Below are 21,252 nucleotides of genomic sequence, written 5' to 3'. Positions count from 1 at the left end.
AAAATGAAATCAAGAAATAAAGTTTTTATTATGGCAAATAATGCTAATATCTGGGCTGGGAAATTAACAAATCTTAATCAGTCAAAAGTAATATTAAGCACACACCCAATACAAAAAGTCACCCAAGCATTATAAACGTAATATAATATAACAAAATTAGAGTCCAATGGCACCTTTAAGACCATCAAAATTAAACTTACCTTTCCATACATATAAGGCAGAAGTTGAACAGCAAACTAGCATACAATATAATCAAATGTTTTAACAGATGCAAACAGGAGTAACAAGCTAAGTTTATGATGTCATAATCAGGGCTTTTTTGAGCAGGAATGCACAGGAATGCAGTTCCAACTGGCTTCGTGTTGGGAGTGTGGCCTATTATGCAGATGAGTTTCTGTGGACTTTTTCTACAAAAAAACCCCTGTGTGAAATAACGGTGATGTCAGGGAGTGTGGCCTAATATGCAAATTAGTTTCTGCTGGGCTTTTTCTAGGAAAAAAAGCCCTGGTCATAATTTTATTTATTTAGTAGATTTATAGTCCACCGTTCCCCATAATGGCCTCATAATTGTTTAGATTTGTTCTATTGCTTCAGACCTAGATCTATCTAAATGTAATAAAAGTCAATTTAGGGCAATAAGCAAGAGACCAAAGAAACAGAGTCTGAATTAAAGCATGAAAAAAAAACATTTTTGATTTGTGATATTCCAAATGGGAGTCCAGTCCCAAAACCAAGAATCAAGCATCCAAAAAAAGAGAAAAAGAAGCAGGATAACATCTTGCTGTAGTCCAAATTGGAAGCTGCACAATTTATGTGGCATGGAGCTTGCAGAAGCGTATGCAATGGAACATGCAAGAAGTTTTCAGAGCACACTCTGAGCAGATTCAGGCACCTGTTAACAGTACAAGCAGCAGACCATCAAAACAAAATATTAGTTTCTTTCTAGCCATCGGAAAGAGGGGACAAGGCCAGCTAGAAGTTCAGTAGTGTAATCTAACTAGACAAAGGAGAAGAAGGGATGGTCTGAGTTCCTGAGAACATTTTCAAATCGATAATAGAGTGGAAGTTTCCAGTGGGCAGGAAATATGCTTGGAGTCATATTAATCTTTTTCAAGTGTTTTGTGTCCTGCTTCTTGGACCATAAAGAAAGAGTGTCTGGACTTGGGGGCGTCTTACTAGGCTAAGTAACTTTCAGATAGTTGTACAACCACATTTTTATCCAAATCTTTGCTGTTTATACATCCTTCTACAAACATAGTTTTAGAATTAAACCTTAAGAACACTTTTTTCTTTCAACATGGTGCTAATTCTTTTTCCAGTTTATGATCTATGACCTTACATTGTTATGTGCAGCACAAGTATTTAACAGCTAAGCTATTAACAAGTTAATGAAAATCTAGTTTCTATTTACATTGGATGTCTAAAGTGACTAATTGCTATTTGGAGAGCTACTGTTAGAGGCAACAGAGATTGTTCTCAAAGGACTGGAGGGTTCAGCTCAATTCTCAGCAAGCCTTTGATTGTGGGCAAGGGACGACGTGTATGAGGAAGAGAGATTGACAATAGACCCATTTCCTACTCTTAAAGGTTGGGAAATGTTCTTAGGAGAACCAAGGAGAGACTGGGCAGGGGAAAGAGTGGAATGTGAAGAAAGAACGGAGGAACACTTAATGGAGGCAAGGTAAAATGGAAGGAAGAAAAAGCAGTAAGCTGCTGCGGGGAGGGGCTGTGTTCTAAAATAAGACTCAAGACAACCTTCTTCCACCAGCTTTTGGAAATGAGATGGGAGAAGCCTGACAGGAGAAGCTCCCACTGCCCAGATTCACAATAGGTATAGATAGAAAGGCAAAAAGGGAAACAAAAGAGCCAGTCTCCCTTCTACTTGTGAAGCAAATTTATATATAAGACATCCAGACACTATTTCAATAAAGTTTCCTAAAATTCACCTTTCAGGGTTGATAGGAGAACTAATGAATGAAGACTTGCTGCTGCAGCTTCCCCGACCCCCCCACACTCTAGGGGTTGGTTGGTTTAAAGAGATATATGTGTAACTACACGCTAAAAACCCCACCACAAAATTCTGCCTCACTTCCCGTGAACTCAAAGTTTAGATCCAGACTTAATTGGACATTTCCACCAACTCTCCTTTTCTACTGTAACTCCACCCTGACCTGGATGGTCCAGGCTAACATGATCTTGTCAGATCTCAGCTGCTAAGCAAGATCGACCATGGTTAGTACTTGGATGGGGGACCACCAAGAAGTCCAGAGTCATAGCACAGAGGCAGGCAATGGTAAGCCACCTCTGAATGTTTGTTGCTTTGAAAACTCCACGGGGTCACTGTAAAGTCAGCTGTGACTTGATGGTCTTTTCCATCCCCACTCAGAACAGCATCTGGGGATGATCAGTGGGATGGGAGAGACAGGAAAGAATCATTCCACTGCTAGAGAATTTAGTCTGGATGCAAGCCATGAAGAACTATTCCTATGTACCAACTGTTCCCATGGCAGCCGTCTGCAAGGTTTCCTCCAGGGACTTCAGAAAGGCAAGTATTTCTAATTAGCAGTGCTCTGGAAACATACTTGCAGGGGATACAGGAAGCAAAAGACAGGAGTTAAGCGTGTACTCTGGGAAAGCACACAAAATATCTCAGAACCTAGCATGAAAACTGCTAGTGTGAATTACAGGTACCTGTTGTAGCAACTAATGCAGCTAGATTATAATCGTGTGCATTAATATCTAATTTCTCCTTTTTCTCATCCCTTGCTAAAATTCATTGTTTTAGAAGTCAGCTCTCCATATGAACCCAAAGCCTGTCATATTCATGTGTAACCAAATCCTTTAGTACATAAATCATTCTTGGCAAGTAGCAAGAAAAGAGTGGATTGTATTACCGAATAGCTGCCACCCCATGGCCAACTTCATGTATGACACCACTGATGAGAATTGCTGCGAAGAAGTAGGACAGCTGACTGATGGGAAGATTTACGCCAGGCACCTGTTTCCAAAACAGAACAACAAAACAAGATGCAGGGGAACAACTACTGCAAAAGCATGCCCCCTCTGTTCCCCCTAGACAATATTCTTATATGGACTTATTTCCAAGTACAGAATGTATAAATGCCATGTACATTTCACAGTGTTATGTACACAACAGGGAACCATAGGCAGGAAGGCTTCCCATGGAGAACCACAGACTTCCAGGAATACTTGAGCCTTGACTTTAAAAAAATAATATTCTGAAAAAAGAACTAGGTCTTAGGTTTTGTTTTTTGGTAAGGACCAAAAAAAAGGTATGCCTATGACATTTGCTACCTTGCAGCATTGGGAGTACAACCTTGCTGTGTTATACCAAAATGAAATTTAATCTGTCAAGGTAGTCTTGGAACCTTAGCCCTGAAACCAGCTCTTTCAAATGCTATATTTGCTAAATCAAACGGTGGAATTACAGGAACTCTAGTCTTCTCAGTTACTGAGTTTCCCAGAAACACTGAAAGCTAGCACCTTGAATGGAGAGCACTTCTTGATAACAAATAGCTAGTATCTATTCAAACATAAGCCAAGTCTCTATTAAATGTTACAATAACAGTAAGGAGGATCATCTCAATGTGCTATCTATTTCTCCCAGATAAGAGCAGTAAATCAGCCTCAGAATGCCTATATACCATGTACAAAATCTTTTTGCTTGATCTTCCCCACAGTAGGTGGCTTTGCTCACTTCCATAAACTAAGCTTGAACATACCAAGCTTCTGGAGAGTAAAAATCCTTTCGAACCAGGAGGAGCTTTTGTTCTGGTGACTTTTCCCCTCCCTTTCAGGCAATCAGTTTTCGTACACAACGGATGCAGGTCTCTACAGTCAGGTGGGCAACAGCAAACTGTGAACTAGTAATTTCTGAGGACTTGTGTGAAAGATAGGCTAAAGTTGTTGGACTAGTAGTTCATTAAAACTGGTTCTTCAAGTGGGAAGGTGTATTTGCTGGGCACCCTGGAGATTTCTTACATTTGTATCCCCATCCTTCCAAGGAGCACAGCAAAATATATAACCCATTTTTATCTCAAAACAGCCCTGCAAAATAGGCTAAGATATGGTAGCTATATCATAATTCAGAACTGGGGAGGGGGGAAATAGGACACAATTGGATTGATTGCTTTGGCAAGTGAATAAACAATTTCTGAGCATGCTGCCTCCCTCCTGTCAGTCCCCCTTTTTTCTTGGAAGGCCAAAGAAAACTGCATTTGATGTGTGAAGTGGGTCCCAGCACTTCACACCTGCTTTTGACCAGTCTGTTATTTGACACACATGCTTTTGACCAGTCTGTTATTTTGACATTTAATGTCCTTGCACACAGCTGTACTGCAAAATATGGCAAATAACCCAGTTGGAGTGCTTTACATTTTCCCCTAGTTACCTTATGAACATGTAGAGAGCCTTTAATTGTATTGTAACAAACTCTACACCAAGATAAGAGACTGACAATGCAATTCCAAGCAGAGTTATTCTCACTGACTTCAAAGGACGCAACTGTGCTCAGGATGGCACTGTGAGTATCACAACTGAAAGGCAGATGCCTTTGTTGATGTTGGCTGACAATATCTTCCACTGCTTAATGATAAGAAAATACTCACCACGACCTGCAACATCTGGTCATTCTGAGCTGTAGGAGCTTCAGTTAGCATCTGTGAGAGTGTCTGCATCAGTGTCTTCCCAAGGAGAAAAACAGAACCAAACATAGCAGCAATGCCAAAAAACATTCCTAGACTAAACCTGAAACAAAGATGCCAACGTGTCATAATATATTTATTGTGCACTGATAAATTTTTAGCCATATTTACTGGGAAGTGCTGAACCCCAAGAAAACTGCAGCGTCTCTACCAATCACAGGATTGGGATGTCAACAGCACATCCTAGTCAGAAAATCCACTATGCAGCAGGGTAAATGCCTTCCCAGCCCTCCAATCTTCCCCACCAATAACACACATTCATTGTTGGATGGCTTAGGCCACAAAAAGCCTATTCAAGGCTTAAACAAAAGATTATTCTATTTAGACATACAGTGCTATGTAAGCAGTCCCAGGACAGTAACTTGAATGAGCAGGATACAAAAGAACTTCCAGTAATTGTCCTATACAGGCCTGACTTATTATTTTGAAACAATACCATAGATAAAGAAATCTGGGTTTCCATCTTCCCCAATTGTAAAACAGGCGGTTGAAGAGAGCAGTTTGCCATCGCACATGAAATGGAGAGATGGTTAGGCCATATGATGCAAGCCGGTCTTCGTAAGATGCCTTCAGGGAGGAGGATGACTGTAAGAGAAAAAGGAAATCAGTTCGATAAAAAGAAATTTCAAGTTGGGATGGTGTCTGCACAAATGGTGCTCTGCTCCAGCTCTTGTTTGTTCAAATTTCTCCCTCTTCTTCTCTTTTTATATTTCCTATTCAAGTTTACTTTCTCCTCAGAGCACCATAGGGGGAGGGACGGTGGCTCAGTGGTAGAGCATCTGCTTGGGAAGCAGAATGTCCCAGGTTCAATCCCTGGCATCTCCAAAAAAGGGTCCAGGCAAATAGGTGTGAAAAACCTCAGCTTGAGACCCTGGAGAGCCACTGCCAGTCTGAGAAGACAATACTGACTTTGATGGACCAAAGGTCTGATTCAGTATAAGGCAGCTTCATATGTTAATAATAATAATAATAATAATAATAAAATTTTATTTATATCCCGCCCTCCCCGCCGAGGCAGGATCAGGGCGGCTAACAACATTTCATAAAATTATACAGAGTTTAAAATCACATTAGCTTTAAAACATTCCAGTTAACCAAGTATTATACAGATTTCCAGGTGCTAATTCCATTTATAAATGATAATAGCGAAAGTCACCCAACAGCGGTCTCTCAGCCAGCAAAGGCCATCCTGAAAAGGGTGGTCTTGCAGGCCTTGCGGAACTGGTCAAGGCACCGCAGGGCTCGCACTTCTTCCGGGAGCTGGTTCCATAGGTGTGGAGCTGCGATGGAGAAGGCCCGTGTACGGGTGTTTTGGAGTTTGGCCTCCTTTGGTCCAGGGATAGTCAGCTGGTTCTTCCCTGTTGACCTCAGTGCTCTCTGGGGTTCGTATGGGGAGAGACGGTCCCTCAGGTAGGCAGGTCCTCAGCCATATAGGGCTTTAAAGGTAATAACCAGCACTTTGTAACGAACCCGGTAGGTAACTGCAACCAGTGCAGTTCGCTTAGCCCCAGCTGTATGTGCTCCCACTTCGGGAGCCCCAATATCAGCCTAGCCGCCGCGTTCTGCACCAGCTGCAACCTCCTGGTTCAGCACAGAGGCAGCCCCATGTAGAGGGCATTACAGTAATCCAATCTTGAGGTGACTGTTGCACGGATCGCTGTTGCTAGGTCCCGGCACTCCAAGAAGGGAGCCAACTGCTTTGCCCGCTTCAGATGGAAAAAAGCCGACTTAGCAGTGGCTGCTATCTGGGCCTCCATTGATAGTGAAAGCTCCAGTAGAACTCCCAAGCTCTTGACCCGGTGCGCCGCTTTCAGAGGCACACCGTCAAAAACTGTGAGAGGTATTTCCCTCCCCAGGGCGCCGCGACCCACGCAAAGGACCTCTGTCTTCGTTGGGTTCAGCTTCAGCCCACTCAGCCTAAGCCAAGTTGCCATGGCCTGCAATGCCAGGTCCAAATTCCCTGGAACGCAGTCAGGCTGGCCATCCATTAGCAGATAGAGCTGGGTGTCATCTGCATATTGGTGACACCCAAGCCCATACCTCCGGGCAATCTGGGCAAGGGGGCGCATATAGATATTAAATAGCATCAGGGACAGAACTGCTCCCTGCGGCACCCCACAATCAAGTGTGTGCCTCTGGGACAGCTCACCCCCAATTGCCACCCTTTGTCCCCGACCCCTGAGGAAGGAGGAAAGCCATTGTAGGGCTAGCCCCCCAACCCCTATGTCGGCGAGGTGGTGGGCCAGTAGCCGATGGTCGACCATGTCGAATGCGGCTGACAGATCTAATAACATCAGCACTGCCACGCCGCCTCGGTCCAGATGCCGCTGGAGGTCATCTACCAAGGCGACCAGCACTGTCTCCATCCCATGACCTGGATGAAAGCCGGACTGGCAAGGGTCTAGGATGGAAGCGTCATCCAGAAAACCCTGCAACTGCAACACCACTGCCCTCTCAATAATTTTACCAAGAAACGGCAAATTAGAGACCGGTCGGTAATTTGCCAATTCGGCCGGGTCTGCTGTACTTTTTTTCAGGAGGGGATGGACCAAAGCCTCTTTCAAGGGTGTTGGAAAATGCCCCTCAGAGAGGGATCTATTTATGATGTCCTCTAAAGGACATCTAAGCTCTGTTTGGCAAGATTTAATCACAAGTTGTTGGGCGTGCAGAAGAGAGAATTCCGTCAACTTCCTCCAGGCTGAGCGGGCTGAAGCGATCCAGAGCGAAATTGGAAGACAGGCACGGAGCCTCAAGTTCCTATACTGTATGCAATGTGATAGGCAGGTCCTGGCGGAGCGATGTGATTTTATCTGCAAAATATTTCGCAAAAGCCTTGCAGCCTATCTCTAATTCCCTCACGTTTGGTCTGCCTTGAGGCAGTGTAGTAAGACTTCCAATTATTCTAAACAATTGAGCTGGGCGTGAATTTGCAGACGCAATCCTAGCCGCAAAGTAAGCTTTCTTCGCGGCCTTGACTGCCATCTCGTAAGACCTCATAAACGATCTATAGGATGTTCTCGTCGCTTCGTCATGAGTATGCCGCTACTGCCCCTCTAGTCGTCTGAGCCCTTGTTTCAGCTGGTGTAACTCTAAGGTGTACCATGGCGCCAGCCGCACACGAGGGCGTAGTGGATGTCGAGGTGCGATCTCGTTGTTCATGTTCAGATCAAGTCATTAAAACTCAGTGAATATGTACAAAGGAGATTCACAGAGGACAGGTCTATCAGTGACTACTAATCATGGTAAGTAAAGGGAAGCTCTGATTTCAGAGGTAGCAAACCTCCAAAATCCACTGCTAGGAGACAACACTGGGCCCCTGTGCTCTACCGTTGGACCTCCAGGGCAATTGGCTGGCTACTGTGTAAGATAGGTTGCTGGACTAGAGAGGCCACTGGTCTCATATAGCAGCGCTTATGTTCTTAAAAACAGCAGTATACCCTGTACAGTAGGACTGTACAAAGGACTCATGTAGATTCCAGTATGTTCAGACATACGTTGTGTGATCTATCCACTGTAAAAATGCAGTTTACAAATCATGAACTAACCCCAAAAGAGACATGCAGTTGGATTCTAGGAAGTGTAAGGCACTCATGGAAGCAGCTTTCCCCAAATTTTCCCTTCCCCCTGTAGACCAAGAACAGTTAATGCCAGTGGTGACAGAACAGTTAATGCCATGTGGGCAAAAAGCCAAGTTGACTGCACTGAACAAGTGACAAACAGGTGAAATTGCCCTTCTTGGTTTGTCTGTCACTGGCACTTCAGCTCACATGGTAGGCTCAGTTGATATAACAGGCAAAGAGGGGTCATTTCACTCACTTCCTCCTCCTCATTGCAGCCACCATTTTGCATGTATTTTTGTACACACAAGAACCCTGAATTAATAGCTTTTTTCTGCAGGTCAAATGGGGAAAGGAGAAACATGAGAGAAAATATGCTTTCAGAAATGCCTTGAGCTCACATCTGTAGAATTCAACCAACACATGTATTTCAAACAAATAGTGGAAACAAATCAGTTTGCCATGATTCCTGTCTTACTCTCTTCCTTCATGAAAAGAAGCCCCTAAAACAAAAAGAAAATAAACACAAATAAGGACCACCTGCATAGGACTTCAGTAAGTGTCATTTGAGGACAGATTCACCATAGAAATATGCCATGCCTTATCTCTGAATTTCCAGTTTTTTAAAAAGTAATTTTCAAACCCTTTTCCTTAAAAAGATGTTGTGAAAAACTGCTTGCATGGTCACTGTGTTTTATAATGGATGGGGGAACAGAAGCCGCAATATGGGTATAATGAGCCAGTCAGCTGCCTCCTTCTCTGAAGAGGATGAAATGGAGGAATCAGGCTCCACACCAATGCAATACCAGCCTGAGCAGCTGGGTCAAGAAGATCCAGCAAGAACGCTCAGTAAGCAAGTACACTTTCTAACCATAGCCAGGCTCCTCATTCTGGCAGGAGAAGAAAGAAATGACATAGAGGTCAGAGCATCAGTCACCAACTGTTTCTCCTTAACCAGCAGAGGACAGAAGAAGGAGAGTGTCTGGCAGCTCTAGAGAGATGGAGTGCTTATATGATTGCCCAGCAGCAGTGTTAATTCTGGGAGAAGAGTCTTTGCAGGAGCAGGAATGACAAGCTGATAGGGAACCAAAGGACTTACACCTAGAGAACGAAGAAGCAACACCTCAGTTTTGGGGATTAGTCAGCTAATGAGGCAGATAAAAGGAACACAATTAAGATACCAAAATGGGCGTTTGAGAGAGAACTTGGCTGAAGGTTTCAGTTGACTTACGAGGAAGCTGCAGGAGCAGCAGAACGCAATCAAAGCCGGGGTTTGCGTGAAGGCTAGAATTTTTCCTTCAGAAGTCAACAAGCAACGGAGGGACTCCTGTGGAACTTTATTATTGAGTCTTAGTACTCAGTTTGGAAAACTCAGAGACTGTGTGGGGTCCTCCTTGGAATATTGTTTTGAGACTTTTGTTTGTTGTCTATTTATACTGTTTGAATGCATGCCCACTGTTGTAGGCTGTTCATTTCATGACAATAGAATTTTGTATACACCAGTCAAGAGTGTTTGTATTTGCACAGTATTTTGTATTTTTGTATTGATGCCTTTGTAGTCTGTCTTGCTAACCTTTCTTTGCGTACACAGCTAGCGACTCAGACCTTACAAGGTTCCAAGCCCTAACCCCTGTCCTGAACCTTTGGCTCCCTGACTTTGGGCTGGTTTGTAGACCTTGCTCTTATCTCTTGCCTTGTTGATTGTCACTGTATTTTTGTATCCTGGAAACTCTGAGTAGAGTAAGAGTGCCAGGCAATGAATGTGACAATGGGTCTGAAATTAATTTATATTCTAAGCAACCTCATTCTTTTCTGCTGTTATCTCTTTTTATCCCTTCTTTTGTCTCTGCTTTCGCATGAGAGCACTGGCAGGCAATTGGAGTGGGAATTATACTATTTTCATTACCTCCTTTGTCAGGGAGCTGGGTCTCTAGTGCCTCAACAGTAAGTTAGGACATAAGAAAAGATGCAGAAAGAGAAAAACAGCTACCTAATCTCTGATTTTATACATTCATTGCAATCCATCTTGCTGCAATTACCCTATAAAAAAGAATGTGTTCTCCTGAACAGGTTCAAAATGCACGGAATTGAGACCTAGGTTTCCCGTCTCATTAACAATGCTGGAGCAACAAGCATCTGAAAAAAGGCACAAAGATCAATGTTTACAAAGCGGTTGTGATGACAACCCTCATCTACGGCTCCGAATCGTGGGTTTTATACCGTCATCACCTGCGACTCCTTGAGCGCTTTCATCAGCGCTGCCTTCGCACCATCCTCAACATCCACTGGAGTGACTTTGTAACCAACACTGAAGTTCTCAAGCGGGCGGAGGTTACCAGCATCGAGGCACTGCTGTTGAAGACGCAGCTGCGCTGGGCAGGGCATATTCCTAGGATGGAAAACCACCGCCTTCCCAAGATTGCCCTGTATGGCGAACTCTCCACCGGCCATCGAAATAGAGGGGCACCAAAGAAGAGGTACAAGGACTCCTTGAAGAAATCCCTTGGCACCTGTCGCATCAACCATCACCAGTGGTCTGACCTAGCCTCAGATCGCAAAGCATGGAGGCACACCACCCACCAGGCTGTTTCTTCTTTTGAGAACGCACGCATAGCTGGTCTTGAGGACAAAAGGAGATTGAAGAAGAATCGCACTGCTACAGCACCAACCCCAAATCAGACTTTTCCCTGCAGCCACTGTGGCCGGACCTGCCTGTCCCGCATTGGTCTTGTCAGCCACCAGCGAGCCTGCAGCAGACGTGGACTATTGCACCCTTCTTAAATCTTCGTTCGCGAAGCCAAGCCGAGAGAGAGAGAGAGAAACAATGCTGGTATCTCCATGCCTACTACCCTTCTGTATATCACACCTAATCCAATCAAGCCTGCTATTGTCATTCACCCACTATAGCCATTTGACATTTTAAATCACCTATATAACATTTATATTTCTGGTACCTTGTATTACATTTTATGGCATGCATGGCCTGGCCCAACAAAGTGACATTTTTGTCAGACCTGTCCCTTTTATTGTTGTATCACATCTTCAGATTACAATGCTTTTCCATAACTTGCTGAGAGGAGGACTGATGAGTTGTGTTGAGAACCTGAACTTGACAGGCCTCTCACCTGTCTGTTTATACAGATTTGGTTCAGTCATGAAGGAAAAGAAAAGAAGTGCCATGCTATATTTCATTTTAATAATTAAAGCACTGTTTTATAGCCATGTTGTCCCACCAGTATACCATCCTTCACAACAGTTTTGAAGGTTACCTCATAGCAGTGGTTCTTAAGCTTATCTGTTACAGAGGCTTGTGCATGAATTGTAAACTGCATTTTTTCCAGTATACGGATCACATACATTTCTAAATTTATTGTGCTTTGAAAACGAGCACCAAAAAGTAAACTTTCTTAAAATATCAGGAACTCATGTAAGCTGAAAAACAAGTGAACTGCATGATGGTGATTACTAGGACATGGATTTAAAATAAAACAGCCAATATTACAATGTCCTTTTATAGATTTATAGTGCACCTCATTTGAAATACTGTGTGCATTTCTGGTCACTGTATTTCAAAAAGGACATCTCAGAGCTGGAAAAAGCACAGAAGAGGGCAATTAAGATTACTAGGTGGCTGAAGTATTTTTCCTACAAAGAAAGGCTGAAAAATCTAGGACTTTTCAGTTTAGAGGCAACTGGAAAGGTGGTACATGAGAAGAGGTTTATGAAATCATGCACAAAGTAAAGACAGTGGACAGAAAGGACTTTTTCTTCCTCTCCCAAAACATTAAAATTGGAGGGAATCCAATAAAGCTGATGGGCAGTAAATTCAGGACACTTTATACAGTCAGTGATTAAAATGTGGAATTCACTGCCATGAATGTAGTAGTAATGGCCATAAGCATAGATAGCTTTAAAAAGGAGATCAGACAGATTCCTGGAGGTTAGGTCTACTGGTGACTACTAACCATGGTGACTAAAGGGAAAATCCACATTCAGAAACAAGAAAGCTCTAAATACCAGTGCCAAGAGGCAATAGCACGGGAAGGCCTTGGCCTTTGTGCTGTTGGTTCTCCAGGAGAATTGGTTGGCCACTGTGTGAAACAGGATGCTGGACTAGATGGACCATCAGGGTCTGATCCAGCAGGGTGCTCTCTATATTTTTAGTCAACTAGAAGAGTCTCAGGAGTGGACCCAGTTTTGGGTTACAATATACAGTCTGAGAACTGCTCCTTCAAGCACTACCCTGCTCCTTCAAGTACTACACTTCCAAGACACCTAACCTAAATCAACAGAGGGCTCATAGTTTCATGATGAGCAAGCTACTTCCTACATCACATTTAGGGTTGGCAGGTCCAATTCAAGAAGTACCTGGGGGCTTTGGGGGTAGAGCCAGGAGACGTTGGGGGTGGCGCCAGGAGCAAGATTGTGACAAGCATAATTGAACTCCAAAGGGAGTTCTGGCCATCTCATTTAAAGAGACTGCATTCCTTTTAAATGTCTTCCCTTCATTCAAAATAAAAAAGGATAGGGGGTGCCTTCTTTGGGGGGCTCATAGAATTGGACCCCCTCGTCCAATCCTTTTGAAACTTGGAGGATATTTTGGGGAGAGGCACTGGATGCTATGCTGAAAATTTGGTGCCTCTACCTCAAAAAACAGCCCCCCCCCAGGACCTGCGGATCAATTCTCCATTATATCCTATGGGAATTGGTCTCCATAGAGAATAATGGACTGCCCAGCAGACATTCCCCCCCCCCCACTTTCTGATGACCCTGAAGCGGGGGGAGGTCCTCCAAACTGGGGGATCCCCTGACCCCATCTGGGGATTGGGAACCCTAATCACATTATAAGGTTCACAAATAAAAAAGGCACGATTTTACATTTTAACTGTTCTCTATACAAATGCTAACTTCATTTACTGATTTAAAAATTATAAAATCATGATACAGTTCTCAAGTGAAACACACATCATTTCACATTCTTTCTTACTCTCTAGCTGCCTTGTTCAGCCTCCTTTCTTCAACAGAAAACTCACATTCCAAATGTCTGATCTCCAGCTCCACTGCTATTCCTCTAATAGTTTAGAGGCCTCTAGTAACTTACCATTTACACTAAGAAAACTGTAGTTTTATGTTAGGGAAATGGGTTTTTTTAAAAAAAAAAATCCATTTCAACATATGGCTGCTATGCAGATGGAATTTGGTAATACCTAATAAAAAGTATTACATGGGTTTTGTTTTCTCTTCCAGTCTATTGAGATCATTGCCAGTGATCACTTTAAAATTGATGGCCTAGATGAGCACTCCACATAGCACTTAGAATACAATTCGATTTAACTGAATCAATTTAAGTAACTTTAAAAACGGTGTGTGGAGGAGTGTAACTTTAAGAATTGACCTTGTCCAAGTCACCATTCTATCTTTTCTCGAAGATATAGTGCATGTAGTGCCATGTAAAAATGTTGTCTTTCTTTCTTTTTCAAGCAAAAGGTACCTAACACCTTCATGACAGGTCACAGTTCAACAGGTATACCGTTTAATTTATGCTCGTTGCCAAGACAAATAAACTCCATCGGGAAAACCCAACAACCCTACGATTCCTATGGCTGCTCGGCATCTTTTAAAATTAAACTCAGCATTACACGCCCCCTAGTGGCCGAAACTGAGCGGGGGGGGGGAGAGAGAGATAAGCAGTGACACATTTTGCAAACTCTTTGAGAGGAAAGCGCTGCCAGCAACCAGTACTATGCCTTTCTCTTTCTCCTGGTGCTCAGTCAGCCACCTGTTTTTTGTTCCTAGACAAGGAGCCATCGTTCTCTCCCTTCTAAACCTGAACAATCCTTGCGGGGGGGGGGGGAGGAGGGAAACGGGACGTTCGTCTCACCTTCAATACGGTGTCGGCCAAGTACACGACGCACCAGCCCCCCAGCACACAAACTACCACAGGCATCGGGATCATATTAACGACGCGAAAATGCTATAACACGAGCGTGAACGAATGGACGAAGCAAAGCCTCAGATCTCCTCCGGAACAAAACACCACGCGGAACTACTTTGTGCGACATTCATTCATCCTACCGGACACTTCCACATGTAACACACACGGGGGGAAAGTAGCGTGACGTGAAAGGAAAGGGCTGCGGTTTCAATGGTTCCGTGGTGAGATGTCAGGTTCCCCGTTGGAAGCCTGCCACCATGTAAAATTGACAGGCACAGCAATTAATATAAAAACGCAAGCAGGTTATGTTAGACTCCCCCTTTTAGTTGCTGTGAGAGCCCCGTGGCGCAGAGTGTTAAAGCTGCAGTACTGCAGTCCTAAGCTCTGCTCATGACCTGAGTTCGATCCCCGGCAGAAGCTGGGTTTTCAGGTAGCCGGCTCGAGATTGACTCAGCCTTCCATCCTTCCCAGGTCGGTAAAATGAGTACCCAGCTTGCTGAGGGGGGGGGGGGGAGTATAGATGATTGGGGAAGGCAATGCCAAACCACCCCGTAAAAAGTCTGACGTGAAAACACTGTGAAAGCAACGTCACCCCAGAGTCGGAAACGATTGGTGCTTGCACAGGGGACCTTTCCTGTTGTCGCTGTGCTTCCCGCCCCCCCCCCATGGGAAATCAAAACAGTTTTATAAAGCAAAACATCCCTGTAAGCCAAAATTGCCCAAAGTCTTCATGTTGCCATCCTCCGGTGGGGTCTGAAGTTCTTCCAGAATTATAGCTGATCTCCACACTAGACTAGAGGGAGCAGTTGATTTGGAGGAAAAAGTAACTTTAGAAAGCGGACTTAATTGCGTTCATCAACCCGGAGCTTGTTATCATCCCTAAACTTCATTCTTCTAGAGTTGCCAGATCCTACTCAGGAAATATTTGGGGGTGGAGCCAGGAGCAAGGTTGTTACAAGCACAATTGAACTCCGAGGGGAGTTCCAGCCGTTACATTTAAAGGGGCTGCACTCCCTTTAAATGCCTTCCTTCCATTGGAAATAATGGAGGCTAGCGGTGCCGTTTGGGGCTCATAGAATTAGACCCCCTTGGTCCAATCTTTTTGAAACCGGGGGTGGGGTTTGAGGAGAGGCACCAGGTGCTATGCTGAAAATTTGGTGCCTCTACCTCTAAAAACAACCCATCCAGAGCCCCAGATACCCACTGTTTGATTATTATACACTATGGAGACCAATCTCCATAGACTGGCCAGCAGATATTCCTCCCCTTGCTTTCTACTAAATCTCCAGGAATTTCCAGAGCTGGCCGCATCCAATTCACTGACTGCACTGTGCCAAGGCTGATACAGGACAAAGCCCAGCACTGTTTAGGCCTTTCTCTCTGACCCTACTGCACCTGGCTGCAGGGCCGGATCTAGAAGGGGCAGAGGGGGTGCTTACTCCCGGTGCCGCCGGAGGGGGGGGCACCAAATTGGGTAAGGAGTCCATTCTATTCTATGGGCCCATAAAATAGAATGGGCCCATAAGGGAGCATCATTTTTTAACCCCCCCCCCCCCTCAAAAATAGGGTTGCCAAGTCCAATTCAAGAAATATCTGGGGACTTTGGGGGGTGGAGCCAGGAGACATTAGGGGTGGAGCCAAGATCAAGCATAATTGAACTCCAAAGGGAGTTCTGGCCCTCACATTGAAAGGGATGGCACACCTTTTCAATTCCTTCCTTCCATAGGAAATAATGAAGGATAGGGGCACCTTCTTTTGGGGCTCATAGAATTGGACCCCCTGGTCCAATCTTTTTGAAACTTGGGGGGTATTTTGGGGAGAGGCACTAGATGCTATACTGAAAATTTGGTGCCTCTACCCCAAAGAACAGCCCCAGCCCCAGATACCTGTGGATTCTCTATGATTTTCTATGGGAATAAATCTCCATAGGGAATAATAGAGTTCCCAGCAGACATTTCCCTCCCCCGCTTTCTGACGACCCTGAAGCGGGGCGAGGGCTTCCAAACCGGGGGATCCCCTGCCCCTACCTGGGGATTGGCAACCCTACTCAAAAAACATTTAGATCCTGTCCTGCCTGGTTGGTGCACCACAAGATTCCACATGTGGAACAAAGGTGCTGAAAGTATATTAGGAATCAGTGTTTTATTTCAATAAATATGGCAGGGCTTTAACAAAGCCCTTTAATTGCAGTTGCCAGATGTAAGACCAGGGGATAGTGGAGAAGTTCAAAGCCAGTGCTTAGCAAACATGTTGGATATGAATATAGGTAAAAGCACCTATGACAAAGAATAAGTGTTTTGGAAATGTAGTTATTATCCAGATGATGTGGCTTGACAAAATATTGTTACTACAACAGTGCTAGTGCTTGCTTTCAAAGGGTATGTGGCCTGCGTAAATAGTACAAGGACTAGTTTTCACACAGCTGTTACTCTATGTTTCAAAAAGAAAGCAAGAAAACTACACCTGGTTTACTTTCTGTTTTAATTTTAAAATAGATTTAGTTTGTTTTCTATTTTTGTGGGATAGAGTCTTTAGGTTTACAAAACAACATAGCAAAATCTAGATTATCAGATGCAGCATTTGCCATTTCTGCTGAAATTTGGTTGTCAGAGAGTATTTTAACAGATCAGGAGCCCCGCTATGAGAAAATATTCAATCTTTCCCCATTGTTTTTTTTTTTTAATTAACGCTTCTACAGACTGAAACAGACCTTTGAAAACATTGATTCTGTTACCTTACCTCTTTGGCATAAGAAAAATCTATGGATATCATTGCTACATGATTGAATGTACATGTGCAAAATCTTTGACCTTTCCTTGCACTGATTTAGTGGGCAGGCTGATGGATAATGGGTAGGGTTGCAAACCTCCAGGTGGTGGCTCCTGCCAGTACAATTGATCTCCAGGTGACAGAGATCAGTTCACCTGGAGAAAATGGCCACATTGGAAGATGGTCTCTGTGGCATTATACCCCATTCTAGGGTTGTCAATCCTCAGTTGGCGTCAGGGGATCCCCTGGTTTGGAGGCCCTCTCCTTGCTTCAGGGTCATCAGAAAGCTGAGGGGAGGACTGAATGTCTGCTGGGCACTCCATTATACTCTGTAGAGACTAGTCCTCATACAGTATAATGGAGAATCGATCCATGGGAATCTGGGGCTCAGGGAGGGTTGTTGGTTTTTTTTTTTTTTTTAGCATAGTATCTGTTGCATCTCCTAAAAAAAAAAACCCAAACCAAGTTTCAAAAAGATTGGACAAGGGGGTCCAATTCTATGAGCTCCCAAAGAAGGTGCCCCCAGCCTCCATTATTTCCAGCAAAAGGAAGGCATTTAAAAGGAGCATGGGCCCTTTAAATGTGATGGCCAGAACTCCCTTTGGACTTCAATTGTGCTTGTCACAACCTTGCTCCTGGTTCTACCCTCAAAGTCCCCAGATATTTCCTGAATTGGGACTGACAGCCCTATTGAAGTCCCTCCCCTCCTAAATCCCACCTTCCTCAGGCTCCACCCCCCAAAATCTCCAGGTATTTTCCAATCTGGAACTGGCAACCCCTAGGGGAGATCATTGCTCATAGGAATGGCTTGCTTTTCTTTTCTTGTCTTTTTTTAAAAAAAACACAACCCAAAGCACGTAATGTTCTTGAACATGTGCGTACCTACTTCTGTGTAAGTGTGTTGATGTTTACATTATGGACTTTATGAAGCTAGATATTCTTTTCTTCCCTTTGTAATTGTCTCAAGCCACTAAGATGAATAGTACAAGATAAATACAGCTACAAATTCATACATGAGCCACTGGAAAATGTCCATCTGTCCTCAGTAGGGTGGCCACTAGCAGGGGACTAGCTTTAAATGCCTGAAGGTCATGAAAGAGTTTGCATTATTAAGTGTATCTAGGAGACCAAGATTTGAATCCCCACTTTGCCATGGAAGGGTTGGGTCAGTCACTGTCAGCCTAACCTATCTCACAGGGTTGTTGTTGTGAGAATAAAAAAGAGAAATGGAGGAAGGTGTTGGGAGTCATTTTTGGTCCTTGTTGGGGAGAGATCTAAAAATATGAATAAAGAGGAGGACTGGCAGTCCCTAATATCTACTATCAAACAGCTGGCATGGTTTGGATTTCTGACTGGTTTAAAAATCCAAATGAAAGACTGATGAAACTGGAAGCAGCAGATTTACCTGATGGCTTATAAGACATCTTTGGATTAAAACAACTGGGAAAACATCTTTTAAAACTATGAGAAGTACAGGCCACTTGCTGAAAAATCTGTGATAACTTAATACAAGAATAAGTCCCCCAATATTACCTTTAATTAGATGTTCATCATGACAAACACAAGAGGGAAAACAGTGATTTTATGACGTATGAAGATGTGATCGATAAAGGTGGGAAAATCAAATTTTGGTAAGTCATTAATGAAGAAGGAAAAGAATAACAATGTTTAATTGGCCAACAGCAAGGGGGGGCTGCAATGGCAGTACAGGCCCACCCCAAGGGCCTAGACTGGAGTGAGGAGGTGGCATCAGCAGGGAAGGAGGCCAGTCCATCCCAAGGACCACACGTGTTGTGAATCCCCATGGCCAGCCCACTTTCTGCTGGGCCCAGCTTTGCTGCCACTTCTGGAGGGCGCCCAACCCACATGGTCCCTAGGGTGGAGTGGCTCCTTCCCTGCTGGCACCACCTCCCACATTCTCTCCCTGGGCTTCAGGGATGGGCCTTGCTGATGTACTATTGCTGTGGCCCTGCTGCCACTGTGCAGCTCACCACAGCCATCTCCTCTGCCGACCACCTCAGCTGTCCACCCTTTCTATACAGCTGGCTTTGTCCTTCACCACCCTATTGGGTGTCTTCCCAATGGGAGATCGGAGGGCATCCTCAGGTGATGGGGAGAGGAACTGCATAAAAAAGCCTAAAATAGCTGGGAGGTGCTAGAGGCACTCCACATCACTCAGCTGTTTTTGTGGCTTTCTGCTGCAGCAGAAAGCAGGGAGTTAAAGGACTCATTTAAAGTTCTGCTTTCTGCTGGACAAGAACTGACAGAAACACAATGAACTGCCTTAAAATTTGTTGGAAGTCTGTGACCACAGAGCTGTCATGTACTTCAGTTCCCAAACCATGAACAGGGCAAAATTAATCATGAATTTTAATTACAGTTTGGTTTGTGCCCATCCCTAAATTAAACACTTCTTTCTCATGATAAAAATTCTCCACAGCTTTTATTATGTCCAGTAAGGGGAAACAACAGTTAACAGTCCTATACAGCATTTTCCTTTGATACTTGATTGGGGGGGAATACTGAAACAAAGGGCACATAGTGAGATATATCTGTGTGGATCATAATTTAGGTTCCATTGCATGTATATTCTAAAGTATTAACCACTTCCCAACCTGAAATTTCACATTTTCAAGAAAGGGAACAAAGTCACTCATTCACACTATTGTCTGCTGAACACAGACACTTCATCCTTTCCCTCACCTCATTGTTGCCGCTGTTTCCTGGCAAGTTGAATCTCCAGCTGATGCTCTGATTTTGTAGCACCCCTTCCGCAAAAGGGCATTTATTTTGGTGAATTTTGTTTTGAACTTGGATCTGATCTTCTCCTTGTATTCTGCACTTCCTTTGAAAAGGGGTTGTGTGACCATGTCATCATGTACTTCATCAACAATGGAACTTCCTTTTTTTTGCACATGTGCAGTAATGTTAGAACATCATAACACTGTAAAAAGGCTGAATGTATCATAAGGACAGCATGGTTGTCACCATTTCAAAAATTCCCCACTCCTCCTTGGTTGAAATCTAGGAAACTGGCTGGCAATGACTGAATTGGATTCACCGATTCATAATACTGTTATTACATAATTATGAAGCATGCTAAATATGTATTCATGTACTTTGTCAGCAACAGAATCTCTTTTATTTCTTCTACTGCTACAGCTGCCTTGAGGAGGGGGGCGGAGGTGCTACTGAGGCAAAATGAAGTTGGAGGCCTTGCATGCAACTAAGACCTTTGCAAAGTTTAATTTATACACAAAAAAAGAATTCCATTTGGAGAGGGGATGTATGTTTTTGGGTGAGTGGGAACAAAAAGAGAGTCAGGCTATGGCTTGAGCCAAGCAGGAAAGAGAGGAACTGTGCTCAGAGGAAAGAGCCCCTGGCCCAGCTGCAAAGAGGAGAAAGAAAAGGAGGCAGTAGGAGGAGTTGGAGGAGAGGAGCCTAGCAGCAGGGTGCATGGAGCAGGTGTTGATCCTGGCTGCTGAAGAGGACTTATTCCACAAGAGTCTGGGCACTGCAGCTAATCTGCCTTTCACTTGTCCCTGGAGCTTGAGTTGGCCACCCACCAGCTGTAGCCTTCGCCGTGCAAGCTGCTCCAGGCACCCATGCAGGAAGGCATGGCCAGTGTGCATGGCCAACAACCTGCTGGACATCAAGTTTGGGCCAAGTGGGACAAGCTGCAAATGTGGTAACATAATGACATCATGACATGGCTGAGTAATAGGAAGCAGAGAGTGAGTATAAATGGGCAGTCTTCGCAGTGGAGGACGGTAAGCAGTGGGGTGCCGCAGGGCTCGGTACTGGGTCCCATGCTCTTTAACTTGTTCATAAATGATTTAGAGTTGGGAGTGAGCAGTGAAGTGGCCAAGTTTGCGGATGACACTAAATTGTTCAGGGTGGTGAGAACCAGAGAGGATTGTGAGGAACTCCAAAGGGATCTGTTGAGGCTGGGTGAGTGGGCGTCGACGTGGCAGATGAGGTTCAATGTGGCCAAGCGCAAAGTAATGCACATTGGGGCCAAGAATCCCAGCTACAAATACAAGTTGATGGGGTGTGAACTGGCAGAGACTGACCAAGAGAGAGATCTTGGGGTCGTGGTAGATAACTCACTGAAAATGTCAAGACAGTGTGCGTTTGCAATAAAAAAGGCCAATGCCATGCTGGGAATTATTAGGAAGGGAATTGAAAACAAATCTGCCAGTATTATAATGCCCCTGTATAAATCGATGGTGCGGTCTCATTTGGAGTACTGTGTGCAGTTCTGGTC

The 21,252-nt window shown here is 44.2% G+C and overlaps 1 protein-coding gene across 1 annotated transcript in view; it reads right to left on the bottom strand.

Moving 5' to 3' along the window:
• The window catches only part of MBTPS2 (membrane bound transcription factor peptidase, site 2), a 38,616-nt gene extending 24,279 nt beyond the window's left edge, over nt 1–14,337 (bottom strand). Inside the window, exons 1-4 of the mRNA XM_060234069.1 lie at nt 14,163–14,337; nt 5,161–5,309; nt 4,629–4,767; nt 2,895–2,998 (exon numbers count right to left, since the gene is read on the bottom strand). Of these exons, the coding sequence (XP_060090052.1) occupies nt 2,895–2,998; nt 4,629–4,767; nt 5,161–5,309; nt 14,163–14,237 (467 nt within the window). The 5' untranslated portion in view covers nt 14,238–14,337. The remainder of the gene's footprint in view (nt 1–2,894; nt 2,999–4,628; nt 4,768–5,160; nt 5,310–14,162) is intronic.
• Between the last annotated feature and the right edge of the window lie 6,915 nt (nt 14,338–21,252).

The sequence above is a fragment of the Heteronotia binoei genome, chromosome 3, assembly GCF_032191835.1.
Source record: "Heteronotia binoei isolate CCM8104 ecotype False Entrance Well chromosome 3, APGP_CSIRO_Hbin_v1, whole genome shotgun sequence".
Lineage (NCBI taxonomy): Eukaryota > Metazoa > Chordata > Lepidosauria > Squamata > Gekkonidae > Heteronotia > Heteronotia binoei.
Note: the sequence above shows the minus strand (reverse complement) of the source record. Positions and strands in the feature narration are given on the sequence as shown.